Source organism: Myzus persicae, unplaced genomic scaffold (assembly GCF_001856785.1).
Source record: "Myzus persicae strain clone G006 unplaced genomic scaffold, MPER_G0061.0, whole genome shotgun sequence".
Lineage (NCBI taxonomy): Eukaryota > Metazoa > Arthropoda > Insecta > Hemiptera > Aphididae > Myzus > Myzus persicae.
Genome location: NW_019100658.1, coordinates 148,475 through 167,757, shown reverse-complemented (window position 1 = coordinate 167,757; position 19,283 = coordinate 148,475). Strand labels below are relative to the sequence as shown.

The window sequence follows — 19,283 nt, the reverse complement described above, 5'->3', positions numbered from 1 at the left end:
ATTTTGAACTTCAAACGCTCATAAGAATTTAATTTGACTTTTCGGTAAAACTTTTTTTTTGAAGGTAAAAAATCTAATGAGAAATCAAGTATAATATTTTCATATCTTTGATGTATAAGCCATAAAGGAAATATTTTTGGAAATTCTAAGAAAATAAATTCCAGATTTTCCTGATTTTGACGAATTGTGTGATTATTCTAATTTTAGAGGCTTATAAAAAATTACTGTGAATTTACGTTGCTAATTTTTTGTTTACAACTATACTAACAACAACGTTTGAAGAACCTTGTATTAAATTTTCATTTTATTTTAAACCAATCAAAAAAAAAATTATAATAAATAACTTATAAATACTAATAATAAAAATAATTACTATAAATAGCTCAAAAGGGGTTAATATATTTTGAAAATTGAATGGTGTTTAGGCAATGCTAATATAAACGATTAATTTTGTGTAAAATTACTATTTTCCCTTTACTATTTTGTTGTTTTTTTTCGACACCTTGGAAATTACTGGGAATTTTCAATTTTTAACACTCAAATGCATCATTAACTAGATCACGTTCCCTATTCCACCAGAAAAGTTACTGAAGTTTAAAATCGATACATTCATCGGAAGTCCATAATCTAAAATATTGTCTCAATAAAATGTTATGAGTGACGGTACTGATTGAAGTTTGACGCATTCAATACTCAAACAGTTAGGCGAATAGCAGATTCTTCAAGACTTCCTTTTAACATCTTGAACCAATATTTGCAAGAATATCAAAATCTTGAATTAATAACTCACGTAACAGCTCTTTAGAATGTGTATGTACACTCCTATATGCATTTTGGAAACGGGTAACTGGATATTTTTTTTTATATGATTGACACATTTGATCAAAGAACATTTTAATTTTTTTTGTTTTTGATATCAGTGAAAAAAAAGTTTAAAAACTTAAAAAATTGAAATTTATAGAAATAAGTAATGTTTTAATTAAATTATTTTCAAAAATGTGCCACTATCAACGGGGTAAATATACAACAAAATTACCTCAATAATATAAACAGTGTAGGTAAACACATTAATATTACAAGAAATTTATAAACAAAAAAAGTTTCAATTTCCACCGTGAATCCTAGGATCCCTGTTTGGACACCTTTTTGAAATCAAAATTATTAAAAAAATATTGCACGCCTAGACTATGATACAAATACAAACATACCCGGAAAATTGCAAGTCGCTACCCATCATAGGCTGGCATCGGTTCTGAATTATTAATCAGGACTTCTTCTTTTATAAACCGTTATACACCAATTACATTAACTGCCATAGTGCTACTAAATAGATGTTACAACTTGATAGCATTTAGATGATACTTAATTTGTAATAGATATTGTCTGTATATTTGAATAAAAAAATAATTTAATATGTAATTATTTGTCCAGGGCCATTCTCAATTATATACAAAAATATAAAAAATTGATTTGTTGAGTAAAAGTTTTTTTTTAAATATGTAGGTATTTAAAATTGTTATCTTATCTTTTTATAAAACGATAAAAACCAATCCTTTATTGTGATATACTAAATACTTTACATTTATTTAAAAAAATTGAATTAGGTATCTAAGTATTAAGTAATCTTGTAAGTTAATTTGTACACTAAATATTAAAAAGATATTTGAAAATGTTAATCCTTTGTTCAGACATGTAGCATAAATATTTTTTAAAACATGAAGCCATAACCTGTTTTCTTTCCTCGAATACAAAATAACTGGCCTTCATTTTAAACGATCTCGTAACAATTTTTTTTTTTAAAACTATTGTTTCTAATTCTAATAATGATGCTTACCCAATACTCCAAACAACATCTATACTCCTATTTATATTTTTAAAACGTAGGTAGGTACCTAAATAATTTTTAATAATTTTTTAAAGACTTTTAACTATACTGCTAATATATAACTAGATAAATGATACTATGGGCAAAAAAATATAAAAATCTTAAAATATAATAAAAAGTATATATTTTATTACATTTTAATAATAAACCTATGTCGATAATGATTTAAGTTTAGAAAAATATATCATTTTTTACACTTAAGACTTAGCCATTCAATAGTTACTAGTCAGCATTTGAAGATATTGTCATATAGAAATTTATCATTGAATTTAAATTGAACACATAAGCTAAATTGACTTATTCAAGGGCAATGATAATATTTGTTTTTCTGAATCTAATTTTCTACCAAAAACTCTCATCAAAGTTGAAGATTAAGCAGTCTTTTGCTACCTCTAAAAATATATTTATCATTTATTATTAATATAATTTAACATATATTAATATTGTATATAAAAAGGTAGTAGAATTAGACCAATTGATGACCACCCCTAATTTGTATAGCATCTATAAAAATGTATGATTATATTGGGGCATACTGTAAATATTTGTCACTAGACACCAATTCATTATAAGACAGTTCAATATTGGTCTCCATAACATTAACAAATATAATAATTATTTTAAATAAATACAAATTATAACTGTAAAATTGTATATATAATATGAAACAAAATGTAGAACTAAACATACCTAATATCATATTATAAATAAAAAAAACATAACTTTTGAAAAATATTAATGCTTTAAGTTTTATAACTAAAATAAATGTTTTACTTGTATGGCCACAAATATATGAAAATATTTAAGCAAAAAAAAAGATACATGTATATTTATATGATGATAGAAAATTAATTATGAGCACTTGTCAATAACACATAATAGTAAAGTCAAAAAATCATTTTACACATACATAGAATGTATCAACTGTCATTTTTATTACAGTTTAAATTAAATTGTTACTTTTTAACTATAACTCCAGGTAAAAAAATAAACCAAGATGCAAGTTGAAAAAAAAAATTATTTATAAAATAAGGTAATATTATTAGTAAGTTATATGGCTATTTGCTGCTTATAATTGGAATATTGTTCAGATTTTTTTAGTTCTCTTCTTCTAATAACGAAGACGACATTAATTTCTTAAAAAGTTTATCAATAATCATTTCTGAAGTTTCTCTATGCTCTTCTATATCATTTTTAGAGTTACACTGCTCTTCATCTTTTTTCATTGATTTTAACTTCTCCACCTTGTTTCCAGTCTTATGTTCATCAAGTACAGCCTCGTCATTAAAATGATCAGTCTTTGACTGAATATCGGTAAAAACAACTACATCTCTGTCCTGAAGTTCAGCGTGGTTCTCTACAGAATTACTGTTTTGCGGTTCACTGGGTTCTCCTTCTATTGTCTTTAATAGATCGCAAACAGAGTTATATCCATTAGCTTTAGCTACTTGAGCCAATTGTCCGGTTGGATCTTTGCCCTGATCTCGCCTACAAATACTGCAGTTACATTGACCGCGACATGGTGGACATGCCCATGTCTATACATAATATGTAAAAATTAATAAATAATTGTTTCTCCTTAAAAATATATTAATAAATATAAATTACCGGATTCAATAAAACATCAGCTACATCTTCACCATATCGTCTACCCAAACAAAAACCACAGAACATACCTCTCATACCTTTGCAACTCTTGTGCCGACAGTACGATTTTTGATCCATAGTTTTCTGCCTGTAAAATAATTTTAATTTTAAGTAAACATTATTAATCAAACAAACCATACAATTTTCTGTTTTCACTGTTAAGTAATACAATTTAGTGTAGACTGTGGTTTAATATAACTAAGATATCTTATCTTAGAGAATCAGTTTTTAAATTTAAAAATCATAATTTCCATTTAGTATTTAATTGAGTTATGTTTTTGCAGGAGGCTGGTAGAGAAGTTTTAGTAGAATGGTAGGTTGAGATTCTGTTGAATGTTGGTGTTATATTTTTATTATTAACAAATTTGTCATTTATAAAAACTAAACATCAATTACTACGGAACATTAAAAAAAATAATTAAATATCTTAACAAATAAAAATCTTGTAGTTTTTTATAACAAGAATAATTAAAATACATTAGGAAAAGAATGAATATTTTAATTTAATCAACATAACACTTATTAATTTATGCAATTTATACAAAATATAAAAATTATTATCAAATTAGGCAATGATAAAATTACTAAATCAGCACATAATATGTATTATAGCAGTTTTAAAATATTTTTCAGCAATAAATGTTACCTGCATTGGTGACAAGTGGTCCCTTTTTCAGTACTATATTTTTTTCCTGCAGATCGGTAATTTATGTTGTCTATCATTTCTTGTGTTACAAGAGATACATCCAATCGAGATACTTTTCTGCTAATTTTTTGTTTTGAAACCTGATCAATCAAACATTACACAATTAAAAATGTATTTCATACTAAAAGTTATTAGTTCTATTGAATGATTACGTGAATTACTTTGGATTTACGCAAAGAAAACTTTTTCTGTTGTTTAAATTTCAGTCGGCGTTTTTTGTTTTTGCCACCATTATTTTCATCTTTAGAATCATAATAAATTTGCTTTCTGAATAAAAAAAATAAAAAAACATATAAAATAAATAATACATGATAGAAGTGAATGCTTATGTCCTATGTATTAGACTGTCACTTGATCGAATAAAACAATAAGAGGAATATAATAAGATTTTAGTCCTAACATTTACGTAATGTTAATTGCAAAAATGTACTTATCATTAAATAATGAAATAGCACCTGCAAGTATCAAATATTTTATGTCTTGTATTTTTGAAATAATTTTTTTTTAACCTCTAGTTTTTACATAAAAAAAAGTTCAAAGTGATATATTTTTGGGTAATAAGTAACTTACTGATTGGAAAACTACCAATTACATAAATAATTATTAACTGAAAGAGAAACTAAATTAATTTTTTCCTCAACTAAAAAAATCATCTACCAATACTGAAAAGTACTTTATTTAAACATATATTTTTTATTACTACACTTGTTACCCAAGTAAATTAAATGAATAAGTAGATAAATTAACAAAAATGACTAGGTAAGTAGATAGAAATTGCCTTGCATTTCTTAACTGACTACCTAATGGCAAATCATTTTTTTATAAATTGATAACTATTATGCATACTTTTTAGAACGTGATGATCGGCGGATATTTTCTTCTTGAGCCTTCTTCGCTTTTGATGATTTTTCCAGTTTAGAGAATAATTTCACTCGTAGCCCAGGTATATGAGCTGCCCTTCTTCCACTTCGGAATCGCAAATTTTTTTTAAGGTTCTGAGCACATTGCAGAGCATCACTTAATATATCACCCACCTGAAACAAAATATTTAATTCTAGATTAGTTCATACGAAACCAGAAAAACATTATTGATACTTAGGTAGTGAAGCAATGAATAGTAGAAAGAGATGCTCAAACAATATTTTATACCTGCAAAGGACATACCATAGTAAGATGCGCAAATTAAGATTTACAAAAGAAACACCCTGTAGGTAATGATGGGTAATTAAAGGTAATTAGGTAGTAAACTTTGACTTTTGGTTTTTTACATCCAGATTCGTTGTTTTTTTCTTTATGTAGACAGGTAATAGACATAAAAAACCATAGATAAACAAGAACCTGATCAGCTGATTGAGTTTCGCTTCTATATTGCTCTGCTATGGACTGTCTCCCCGCATTAAACCTTATTATAGTATAATTAACATTGCATTCTTGTACAACCATGTAGTCAGAAGGGTAAGCTAGGTACAGGTAATGAATATGTATGAAGGAGGAGTCGTGTTGAATAGTAAAGTATTATGACGATTGTGGAACTTGAACTATTGGAAAAAGGATCAGTATAAAGAGTCTAGCTTATCATTTCTTGAAAATAATATAAATAATGGAAACATATAAAAAACCACTGGAGAAATGATTATATAAAATAGTATAATACAAAATATAATATATTAATGCACTTGTAATAGTAATCTATGATACTGCGTAGTAGATATTAGGAAATGCCACCACACCCAGGATGTGCACTCATAAAAGTCATATCAGAACGATAGTCAGTCTTTTGATTTATTATTCTGGACTAAGAATAATTTTGAACAGTGAATTATTTGGACTTAGAAAATATTCAAGTTAAACTGATATTTTCTGAACACTTTTGTTTTAATTTTATTTGTTCTTAGGATTCAGGTTGTATTTATTATAAAAAACACATAGTTTAATTAAGAACTTTATTTTAATTTATAAAGTCAAACAATATTTTATAATAAGCCATGTTTAAATTATTAAAAAGAACTGTACACAAATATAACATGACTGTTGACTAGGTACTTTATGACAACTACAACAGAGTGCGTACATGAGCGGAAAAAATGAGAGTGTGAGGTTAAGTACAATTGTACCACATTAAACAAAATGATAATTAAAAATAATAATGATAATACATTAGGTATATGGTATATCACAAGAATAGATCTCTGAGACAAATATTCTAGTACAGAATAACAGTTTACCAATTTAATTAAATTTCACGTGTTGTAAATAAATATTACAATAAATTATACCACAAGCAACAGTTTACGAGTTTATGTAGACCACTAGAGTTCTATGACGCTATTAGATGTATTTTTTCCTCTACAAGGAAAATCTATGAATGATGAATGTTTTTATCAATAAGTAATCATGACATTATGACAATGAAAACGCTACGAAAAATCAATCAGAAACAAAATATCTTGTAGCCAGCCCAAGAACATACAAATGTTAATAAGCATTTATCTGATTCACAAAATAAAAATATAATTTATTCATAAAATAGTGAACAGGGGCGGGGGGGGAGGGGGAGAAAAAACAAGACGTAAACGAACGGTGCGTGAGATATTGATGTAGTTTAGAAGACTGCAGGTATGAATACTACTTTAGACAGTCACGACAAATAATAATAACAATAATCAAATACAGACCTCGTGCTGCAGTTTATTCATGTTCTCTTGTCGCAAGAGTTCGTACTCCGACATACCGGCAGAGGTGGAGGCCCCCTCGTTGATCGCCACAGACATCTTGCAGCGACAAAGGCTTGAGCTGGTGATACAGCTAGCGAGTAGCAATTACAAAGAGCAAATCGCAAATCTGAACTCAAAAGTGTCAACACACTATAAAAACAGGATATGAGAGCAGACACAAGAGACTAAGAGAGACAGAGATGAACGAGTAAATGCATGTGTACACCACTACACAAACACCCGTCGGCCGTCGGTCAGCGCCTTGTGAAGTTGTGACTTGGAGATACCGAATTGCGACAGCGGCGCTGCTGCGGCGGTAGACAGTTGTTGCAATTGCAAGTTACAGTGCTGCGACCTGCGGCAAGTTTGTCAGCCGGTTGTTGGCTTATTGTAAATGGCTAGTGATTTATATATGGCAGCATTGCACTAATAGTAAAGTTGGTACGGCGGCACCGGCGCGTTTAAAATATGTCTAATAACTGATACCTATAATTGGTTATTAGGTACCTACCGTAGAAACATATATATTACAAACATTTTTCTAAACATTTTGCCAGTTACCAATTTCCATGATATTATTTATAAATATTATATCATGCGTCTTGCTTATTGCTATAGTTGCAACTTGCTAGTTATAGCTTCTATACTTGAATGTAGTAGTATACTATCATGGTATTATTCAAGTACTATACGTCTATACCCATTATCGAGTACCAACACTTGTGTACTATTAGTGGTGCCAGTGGTGGTGAAAAGGGGTGATAAGGGGGATAATTTGTACTAGCAATAATGTTATTACTTATTATACTGTATGGTTGAGTATTGATTTATATTAATTAATTAATTAAATTAAACTATTAATGTAATCAAGGGGGACACGTCCTAGATTTGTATGAGTGAACTACAGAAACAGAAGTGCAGAATACCAGAACACAGAACAAGTGAATAATAATGTATCAATTATCAATATACATAATAGGTTCATTAATGCAAAATAAATTTTACTATAATAATAGAGTAATTATAATTGAGTCTTGTATTTATGTCCATATGTGTCATGGAGTATGTTCATATAAGTTATAGCTTATGGTTATAGCGACAGCACTAATTTCAATAAAAATTAAGAGGATGTCTTCACAATATTTGTTTTCTCTTTCAAACCCATAGATAAAAAACATAAATAAAACTTTTTCAGTTTAAATCGTTTTATGATTTTTGAGTAATTTTTGAGTAAAATCACATATTAAAAAAATATAGAGGATAATATTTTTGAGCATATGACTTGTCGGTTTTATATTTTACTAGCTAATCCCGTGCACTTTGTTGCCCGTTAAAAATGCCAACTCTATATGAGACTCGATGGTGATAATGCGAGCAGTATATCATGCCTTCTTGTTGTGGATTGCGGACCCCGCTTGATGAGAACTTTATATAAATAAAAAGTTTTATTTTTATTATGATTGCAGACTCGCCGATAAGCGGCTATAAGTTCAATTCAGCTACCTTGGTAGGCAATGTGCGAAAATTCAATTGTATGAATGCTTATACTTGATCTGCCCGATGAACCACTACAGGCAACCAATAAACAAAAAAAATATACCAATTTCAACTAAATGTATTTATATTTCTAATATTTCAGTCAGTCACGGTCTGCACGTCGCTTGTCGCACACGTTTAATCACGCACCGCTTAATTTTCGTGATCCCGTCAAATTTTCGCGTCCGAAATTGTCGTACTTAGTACGAACAAAATCGCAATTGTCTTCCCTATTTATTTATATAAATTATAAAAACTGGAAGTGTGCCTAAGTGCTCTTTTTCATTCTAAATGTAAACGAACTACGTTTACGTTTAAATAAAGTTCTTCCCGTCTACTACATCCGTCGCGCTATCGCTGCAACGTGCATCGGTACCCGACCTTTGCCCACAGATAACATGCCTCGACCTCTCAACGTTCCCACATCACCGAAAGTGATTAATAAACATGCAGATAAAAACAAAAACAGCAACACTATACAGGCAGCTCGCCTAATCAAAAATTCTACAAATAATCCTATGCTGAACTCTACAGATCCAACTTCACTCCAGGTTGATAACATGGATACCGGTTGTACACAAAAGACAAGTAAAAGAAACCATTCTGATTCATCTGAACCAAAATCTCCTGATCCTACCTCAAAAAAAAAAAAAAATAAATGATTTATAACGACAAATCGTTATGAAGTGCTTACTCAAACCAAACCTGCTGCTACAAGAATTGAAGCTGACACTGTCTCCGAAGGATCCATCATCACTGATCATATAAAACCCCCACCTCCAATCTTCATGAAAGGAGTTTTAGAATTCCCTGGCTTTTCCTCAGTTCTAATTGAGCTGATCGGAGTAGACAATTTCTACTGCAAATCTTCTACCAATCGATTAAAAATATAGACTGTTAACCCCGAATCATATAGATCACTAATTCGCTATCTAGAAGACCAAAAAGCAGAATACCACACCTTCCAACTGAAAGAGGACAAACCATTGATAGTGGTTATTCGACATTTGCACCCCTCCACACCTACGGAACTGATTAAAGCTGAACTTGAAACACCTCTTTACGAGGTTAGGCAGGTCACAAACGTGCTGCACAAGATTAATAAACGCCCACTCCCACTGTTCTTCATTGACTTGGAGCCCACCGACCACTCCAATGAAATATACCATTTATCTTCCCTTCTTCATACGAAGGTTAAAATCGAAGAGCCATACAAACCAAAGATGGTCAGTCAATGCCTCAATTGTCAAGACTATTGTCACACGCGATCATATTGTGGCTACTCAGCTCGTTGTGTCCGCTGTGGAGACTCTCATTCTTCTTCAGACTGCACCAAACCAAGAGACTCTCCTCCCAAATGTGCCCTATGTGCAGGCAACCACTCAATCAACTACCGAGGATGCAACGTCCATAGAGAAGTTCAACGTCGAAATAAGCCTAACAATAAAAGTAACTTTTTACATGATAATGTTCATTTTAAGTCAACTAATAATAATTCTACTGTAAAAGAAAGCCACCTGCCTATGAAAACCAACCCTAGTACCCTCCCTCCCTCTTCATTCCAGAGAACTTATGCCCATGCTATTTCAAATCAGTCAAGAGATATCACCCATTCTCCCCCTGTACTAGATGTTGATAAAAAAATTTCATTTTTTCTTGATGAATTTAAATCAGTAATAAACCCCTTAATTACACTCCTAACGGCTAACACAAGTTATCTAATCTCTCTTAAATAACAAAAATGACAAATAACTCACCCACTTCAAAATCAATCATAGTCATCTTTTTCAATGCTAATAGCCTAAAAAACCGCATCAATGAATTACAAGCTGTCCTATATGAAAAACGCATCGATATTGCCTTAATTACTGAGACTCACTTTACCAAATATTCCAATGTTTTTATACCAGGCTATACTCTGCTCAAATCCAACCATCCAGACAACAAAGCTCATGGTGGTATTGCAGTCATAATTAAATCTACTTTGTCCTTTTCTTCACTACCAAACTTCTCACAATATTATCTTCAATCCTGTGCTGTATCTATTGAGCTGAATCATATACCTATCACCATCGCTGCAGTTTACTGCCCCCCAAGACACAACATATCTTCAACTGTTTTTTCGACTATTTCTCATCTTTTACTTCAAATTTCATAGTTGTTGGAGATATTAATGCAACGCATCAATCCTGGGGCTGTTGAGCTGGCAACCAACGTGGTAATGTTCTATACAATTTCGTCAACGCGGAAAAATACTCAATTCTAGCCCCTCCAGGTCCAACGTACTGGCCAACTCCTTTACGTAAAAAACCTGACATCTTTGATATTTTCATTGCCAAAGTACCAAGTAATTTAGTCTGCACTCCGGAAAACATCCTGGATCTAAACTCTGACCACTCATCTGTACTTCTTACAATCAATGCATCCCCAACATTACGTATGACAGCTCCAAAATTATTTTATCCTTCAACAGATCGTATTAAGTTCCACAACTTAGTAGATCAAGAGATCACCCTGAACGTTAAATTAAAAACACATGAGTGTATTGATAATGCAGTTGATAAATTTACCCCAATCATTCAATCAGCTGCATGGGCATCCCAATCTAAGTCTACTCCAACTTTCAATAGCATTCCATTATTACCGATACATATACGTTCATTAATTACGGATAAAAGGAGAGCTAGTGCACGTTATCAAACTTCTAGTTTACCCTCCTACAGAGCACTTTACAACAAACTGTCTAATTCGCTTAAGAAACAACTTCTAAAATACAAATTGGACATATTCGAACAAAAGCTATCCAACTTATCCTATTCTGACGGTAGCCTCTGGAGGGAAACAAATAAATTCTTACAATACAAATCCAGTTTACCTCCACTAACCAAAATTGACAATTCTATTGCTATAACTGACGAGGACAAGATGGAGACGTTTCGTCAACATCTAGAGAACCATACATCTAGATATTTAAGCCACATCCCGACGTAAATAATCCAAATCTCACCTCTACCTATGCTCAATGATATAGGTGTGATTTAAAATATCCGTATTCTTAAAAAAATCTGGGATATCTAGATTGGCCATTGTGTCTGAGATGTTGATGTGAAAATCGGTGGCATGAAATTTAGAATAAAAATTAATGTATTTTTTCCGACCCACTCTTCTTATTTTAATAATTCTCTCTTTATATATATATATATATATATATATAATACAATACAAAATAGTATTTTAGTCGATTCAGACACTGTAGAATACGCGAAAGCCAATTGCATAAGGCCGAGCCTTTATCGCGTACTCGATTATGGATTTCATAGAGATTTGAATAGCACAAACACTTACGTGTGTTTGTCTAAGACAGTAATAATACACTAGTACCTAAATACCTATATAGATAATAAATACCCTAATAAAAAAATATATATTTCAATAATAGTATAATTAGTATTGATACATAACACTAATATATTATGTTAAAGAAGTTCCGTAAGTACGTAACGCGTTACAAATAAAGTTAAGACTTCACAGTAACGCGTTACTCCTATTACATTACCCAATACAGAGTTAAAGTGTTGTATTTGAAAACACATATGAAGAATTTTTCAAACGAAATGTTACTTTGGAGTCTTTATGCACAATCATGAAGCATCAAAATTAAATGTTGATAAACAAAAAATTAGCAATTTATCCTCTTATTATAAAATAAGGTACATGAGGTAATTTACTTCCACACAAGACAATATTAAGTGGACTCGACATCTGTGTTTTCCGTCTTACAAATGTGAAACAAAAAATACTATTTTGCATCTGAAGAAACAAAGAAGGCTGCAGACATAACTAAGAAACCAAATTTTCACCACTTAAAGAGGATAACTTTGGCTGTGAAATACCGTTTTTATTTTATGAATATCGGAACTACAAAAAAAGTTTTTCAAGAACACAAAAATAATAGATTTTGGAACAATAAAAAGTTTTTTTTGTATAAGTGACATTGAAAAAATAAAAAAGGATACTATTATACAGATAATATGTTCTCAACAATATTGCATACAAATTTGGAGTCCATCACTACATCCAGAGTTGTTCAATCCAAAACAGTTTTTGTTATGTTTTTGTTAAGACGGAGACAACGCAATATGCAGATTTGTTTTATTGTTTTATGTAATTTATTCTCAATCGTTATTCGACTTGAATTAAGTCTTAAGCACGTCGATGTTATACTTGCCAATTCTATTCTAAATTTTATCCTTTTCCAAAAAAATAAAAGCGGGAAAGACACTTATTTTTTGGAATAGCTAGGTAGGTAATAGGTATTTAGAACTTTCAAAATTTGTCTACCATATATGTAGTTAGAACGGAATATAGTTTAGTTTTGCTGTTAGTCTCTGAATAATGCGGTTATATTTGTTACATACAAATTGAATGACATTTATTTGTCTTTCATTTCAATTACATTTTGTGGCTTTTCTATATTAATATAATAGTAACCATAGGGATAGTTTTTTCGTTGTAACAATAAGAATAAAAAATATTTTATACTTTAATTTTTATTTATTTTAATCTTATTATTTACAAGTTATATTATTATTATTTTTAATTTATTTCTAACAATAATTAACTCAAATGTATAGGACCTACTTTGATCATATTGCATAATATATATTTGATCTTCTAGTTTAAATAATTAACTAGGTGTCAAATATAATACACAATGTCTATAGTCACCTATGAAAAACCTGTACCAAACATATCAGAGTCTGATTGGAGTTACAAATTAATTGAATTAAGAGGATCATGTGACAGAAATAGGCGTTGTGCATTTACATTGGGAAATGAATCACATAGATTAAGGAATGAGACAGACCTCACTACATATTGGAGTACTTGCCGTACCAATACTAATATCGTTGATAGGTATGATTTTTATTATAATTTTCTGTGGTAAGACTAAAATTATTTCAATATTTTAGACAAAGTGAAATAACACGCTGGAAAATTAAAATTGAATTATGGTCAACCTACTTACAAAAAGAAATTGAAGAGATGAAAATTGAAAAAAAAGAAAATGAGAAAGCTATAGAATTTCAAAATTTGAACTTTACTGTTACCAACCATTGCTTAAGTTTAAGAGATGAAAGAGGTGGTCAAGATTTATGCTATGATATTGCTTCTATTGAACTAAAAAATGTACGCATTGTATAGTTATATTATTTATTTGATCAGATATGTGGCCAGGATTTTATTTTATTTTTTTTGTTTTATTAGTAATTTTGAATATAACTTTAATTTTTTAATTTTTTACATGGATGTTATGAAAAATGTCTTATTTTATTTTAATAATTATAATACATAGTGCAATTTAATTATTTTCAATTAATATCTAAAACGAACATTTTCTGTTTTTTCTATCTATGCATCCAATACTTTGTTTATTCCAATGTACTGACAGAAAATTAATTGCTGTTCATCGCCCATTTCCCATTTTTATTAAGTTAGGTAGGTATTTAAGCGTTTCAATGTTGAAAAAGAACGCTTAACAGCTGATATAGAAACTGGTAGAGATGCCCAATTTTCAGTTTACGTTTTGGTAAAAATTTGCATCACATATATCCAAAATATCAATAATTTTAGTGGGTCTTTTTTCTACATTTACCTACTTTACACATCATATCAATAATTCAGACATGATCGCTTTTTCAGATGCACGATATTTGTAAACTATTTGTAGATTTTGAAATTTTGATACAGTTGTAATTTTCACTGTTTTGGGTTTTTAATCATGCAAGGACATCAAGAATGTCTGAATTAGAATAAAGTTTTTTAAATTTATTAGTTTCTTGAGAAATAAGATGAAAATGATTCAGTATGGTTATTTCTTAAATTATTTAAATAATTGACGTTATACGACGTTGACAATGTGCTTCGTCTCTCAGCTATAAAATAATATATCAAGTTTGTTTAGGAACAACTGACTTTGGAAAAGTTGAAAACTTCACTAGCCGAAATATGTCAAAATGCTTGGGAACAGATAAATAAGTTAGAAGAATTACAAATGAATGTCATCAGAGACTTAGAAAACAAAAGTAATACAATAGAAATAGACAGTGAGTTGTTGAAATTGACAAAAGACTCTGAAAATATCTCCCTTAAACCAAATCCGCTTAGAGTTCCGAAAGAGTAAGTTTTCGAATATAAATAGAATGACTTTTAGAGTATGTAACTTTATTTTATAAAATTTATATTGTAATTTGATATCCTAGATGGTAATTAGTTTGGTCATGTTGAAACTATAATTATTTTATCGAAAACGAAGTAAATAATGCTTAAATAATTTTAAATAAATCTATTTATCTATATTTTAAACATGTTAATATTTATTTACATATTTAATTTATTTGTATGAAACTGAAAATTTAAATATTTTTTACTTTTAATGAACACTTGTTTAATTTTTTTAATAGCACCTAACCATTATGTTACCTACTATTTTTTAAACTAACAACTTATGAATATATTTATATAACTTCAAATTGTAAATAATTTGTAGTATCAATACTTACGAAAATTGGCTCCAACAGTGTATGGATTTAATTCAAATTATCGAACAAGAGTTGTTAAGTTCACAAAAGTTGAGAGAAAAAATGTATTTATTACGACATAAAACTAAAAGTGACATGATAGCTCTCAACGACAAAGTCAATTTTGGTCTCAGAAAACGGATTTACAGCACAGAAAGGGCTAAGTATGAATTAGAATGGCAAAAAAAGAATGTATGGCAATGTTTATTTAGCACAATATTATATAGGTTCTTAACATAGTAGATTTTCACTTTTTAAAGATGAAATTAGACAAGGAGACACTGTTAAAAGAAATTAATAAACTCGAAGACGCTTTGGATAGAAAATTAAATTCTAAAAAGTTGGTTGAGACACGGTACGAAGAAAGACTATATAGAGACGGGGCTGAACTGTGTCTTGATAAACCTACTATTGGACTACAGAAAGAAAATGTTCTACTTGATAATTCTACCAAAATGTTGAACGACAAGCTCAATCAAACAAAGTAACACATAAATAATATTTATTAATTAAATAAAAAATTAGCCTACATTGTGACCGATGAATTTTTTTTTACAGAGCTATGCATACTATTCTTATAGGGCACATGAATTTGATAGACGAGCAATTGAAGAACAAGACTCATGCGTTAAATGTTGACCAGAGATGTTTACAGTACAGAGAACAACTGGAAGACCCGGATCGTAATTAGAGATCATAAATTACAGTGGTATGAGTAAATAAAATATTTTATAGAATGACAAAATAGATACTGAATGTTTTCTAATGTTAATAAAATGTAAAAAAAAGGGTTTTTCTATTAACAATTTGTACGGTTTACCTTTTACTACAACATAATACATCCTACCACGGTCGTTATTGCAACGACCGTGGCGACTCTATCGACGTCCGCTAGAGCTCAACTTACAACTAGTTTTGCCGCCGATAGCTTTTGCTGGACCGTCGTCTTCGCAACTCATACCAATTGTAATAAATACTTACTTGTTTATGTATATTGAATAAAGTTGTGTCGTTAATAAAACGTTTCCGTAATATTTCAATCCTACAGTTGGTAGGATGGAATAAGGTAAGTGCTAATTTTAATACAAAATAATTTTAAGTAAATCAAAATAAATTAGCACATATCAGGTTAAAGAACCTACAATAGGAGTCTTGATCATACCGGTTTCTAAAAGTTTTATTCTATGTTTTAGATAAGATATAAATGATTTTGGTATCCAATCTAATGTAAGAAATGTTGACAAAATATGCGAAATTTTAGCATGATTCCTACAGAGATAAAATTGCCTAAGACTATTTATAAATTGGAAAGTACAGCTGTGTCGTCGATATCCCGATTTGCTTTAATTCTGTATCTATCATAATTTAATTAGGTGAATAATATCAATATAAATGTATGTATTGACCACCATGGCTAGTAAATGCATCGGTGAAGACTGAGACCTGCCGAGATTATCCGGTTTCGGAAGTTATCGAAGCTTGGCATTTTGACCACGAGGTTCAAGGTTGATAGACTCTTAATATTTGGGGAATTTATTCGAACCCAGAACTATGTGGATACAAGATCATTCTGGTTTAGGAAACCGGAAGAAGATACATCGGAGGCCCAGGTTAACGAAGATGAAGTCAACACCGAAAGGGGTTTGATAAATCAGTTCATCAAGTAGATGATAGATAGACTGTAGGGGTTGGAATCAACGGTCAAAAAGCAGAGGCTGATAATCACTATTCTCAGCGAGAGCGTGGAACGGTTTAAGCGAGAGTTAGACGAAGACCAGCTTAGGTCAACCAACAGGAGGTGCAATCAAGTAACATATGCCCTGGTAATTCCCCTCAACCCTCCACCAATGATATATCCGGTGCAGATCAACATTTTCACTAACGAAGGTTACAATTTTCCGGTTAGTTTTGAGAGTCTATGGGCTAATATACAAAACAGATAGCCTGGAGAAATCTCTTGGAGTTTATCCGTAGCTTCTGTTACCAGTCCGAAGTGTCCAATGCATAGGCGGAGATTTGATCAAATTTGAGGGGGGGCTTACATGTTGCTTTGCAAAGTAAGCCGTGGGGGCTTTGTCCCCACACCCCCACTCTAATATCTATCATGCTTTCACTCTTCAGTACGCATCAACTATTAAATTACTAAATTACAAAACTACTAATACTAAATATGAATTACTAACTATATAATATTATGCACTTTAAAAATTATTAATTTATAATATAATAAATATTTTATTATTTTAATACAATAAATCTATTTTTATTAGCAAATATATCAATAACTTTCTCAATATTAATATTGATATCTTTTTCAATGTACGCAATATTGAAGAGTTATTAAATTTTTCTTGCAGCATACTCGTGCGTAGCCATGTCTTGACTTTGCGCATTGCAGAAAAGCTTCGCTCACATGTAGCCGAGCTGATTGGTATAGTTATGGCTACCTGTAGAAGCTTGTATAAGTTGGGAAACACACTTTTAGAAATATTTTGTTTTATTGTATTATAATTTATTTCATTTCCTGATTGCAAGATGATGTTTTTTGCTACGGTCATCTCTGACTGAATATTGAATTTCGATAAATCCAATAATCCCTGAAAACAGTTAAAATGTACTAATTACTTTTATAATAAAACTAAAAACTGAAGATTTACTTGATAATGATCAATAAAAAATTGACTTTCTTCAAATTTTAGTTGAAAAAAATTATCAACAGATATGCCCATTTGTAAACTATCATTCGAAAATCTTTCTTTTAACTTTGTAACTAGTGTGTCAAGAATCACATAGTACGCATTTATTCTGTAGAAATCTTCAGTTGTCTGTACATTGCTTTGTGTAGGTTCTGTGTACTGTGCACTAGTGCTAGCAGTGACAATGAAATTTTTAAGATCATTTGGTTCTTTCCTATTTCTTTTATTTCCTAAATTTTAAATTAAAATATAATTAATACAATAATAATTTTTATTAAAAACATAGTTAAGTAATCAATTAATTAAAGTATACCTCGGAATGGATTTTCAATAGATATATTATTGACTGTTGCAAATTTATTTATATCCGACCAAATTTCAGCAAAACATTCACTGGTTTTATAATCCTCTATGGTTTTGATTATAGATTTAATAATAATTGCTGAGTTTCCAAGAGTTGAAGATTTTTCTTGCAATTTGCATGTTAAAATATTAATTATTGTTAAAAATTTATGTAAAAGAAACAAATATACAACAAATTGTCCTTTCCTCATATTGGTTAAAATTCCTGAAAAATAATAATGAAGAGGTACACATTAACTTCAAATTAACTAAATGTATCAATAATCTATATATTAAAACATTAAATACAATAATCAAAATATTTACCTATTGCTTCATTTACATCTTTATCAGATTCATTTTCAATCTCATTTATTAATGTATCTACTATTGCTTTAAAACTGGACATTACAGCTTCACAATTTCTATAACGGCAATTCCACCGTGTGTTGCTTAACCTTGTAATTGACTTTTTTTTAACACCCAACTTATTTTGAATATCGATTAATTTTTTATTATTAGTCGGATATGAAAAGTGAATATGAAGGGCCTCTAATGTGTTAAAAACGTTTCTGGTTTCCTGTAATTTAACATTTGAAATATTATTAAATTGGTTTTTATTTTAAAACAAAACAAATTTATTTAAAAAAAAAAATATAAATAGGCAATTTAAAATAATTAATTCATACCTTTACTATTTTACACATATCTAGAACTACTAAATTAACTTTGTGTGCCATGCAGTGTGTAAAAATTGCATACGGATGTTTTTCTTTAATCTTTGCTTGGATACCATTAAATCGCCCAGACATAACGCTGGCCCCAAACGAAACGGTCGAAACAGCAATCGGCATTCGGCACATTAATAATGTTTATCAGACTGTGATTATTGGAAATTTCTATTTTTGTCATTGCGATAAATGCGATAACAATCCGTCGCGACGGTCAGCCGGTGCGCACCGATGACGATTACGAGGTATAATATGGTATAATAATAATTATTATATTGACATTTATTTTGACAACATTTCGGGAAAAAAAAATATTTTGTGAAGTTCCAAGATTTTGTCAATCGTTGTAAAATAAGTACCTATTTTAATATTATATACCATGAAAAATGTTTGATAATTTTGGGGGGGCTTTGTCCCCCCAAGCACCCCCCAATCTCCGCCTATG

At 30.1% G+C, this 19,283-nt stretch overlaps 3 protein-coding genes across 3 annotated transcripts; 1 reads left to right on the top strand and 2 right to left on the bottom strand.

The window, feature by feature from the left end:
- Positions 1-2,669: 2,669 nt before the first annotated feature.
- Positions 2,670-7,238, bottom strand: LOC111039208 (cell division cycle-associated 7-like protein). Its single transcript, XM_022322589.1, has 6 exons — positions 6,914-7,238; positions 5,085-5,272; positions 4,400-4,505; positions 4,179-4,318; positions 3,494-3,620; positions 2,670-3,423 (listed from the first exon to the last, which is right to left on the bottom strand). Exons 1-6 carry the CDS (start codon positions 7,007-7,009, stop codon positions 2,983-2,985), a joined length of 1,098 nt encoding a protein of 365 aa, XP_022178281.1. The 5' UTR covers positions 7,010-7,238; the 3' UTR covers positions 2,670-2,982.
- Positions 7,239-13,202: 5,964 nt separating this feature from the next.
- On the top strand, positions 13,203-15,760 carry LOC111039583 (tektin-2-like). Its single transcript, XM_022323162.1, has 6 exons — positions 13,203-13,405; positions 13,462-13,678; positions 14,454-14,668; positions 15,039-15,261; positions 15,330-15,553; positions 15,628-15,760. Exons 1-6 carry the CDS (start codon positions 13,203-13,205, stop codon positions 15,758-15,760), a joined length of 1,215 nt encoding a protein of 404 aa, XP_022178854.1.
- A 433-nt stretch (positions 15,761-16,193) lies between these two features.
- Positions 16,194-18,063, bottom strand: LOC111039389. Its single transcript, XM_022322903.1, has 3 exons — positions 17,727-18,063; positions 17,393-17,666; positions 16,194-16,291 (listed from the first exon to the last, which is right to left on the bottom strand). The coding sequence occupies exons 1-3, from the start codon at positions 17,796-17,798 to the stop codon at positions 16,194-16,196; spliced, it is 444 nt and encodes a 147-aa protein (XP_022178595.1). The 5' UTR covers positions 17,799-18,063.
- Between the last annotated feature and the right edge of the window lie 1,220 nt (positions 18,064-19,283).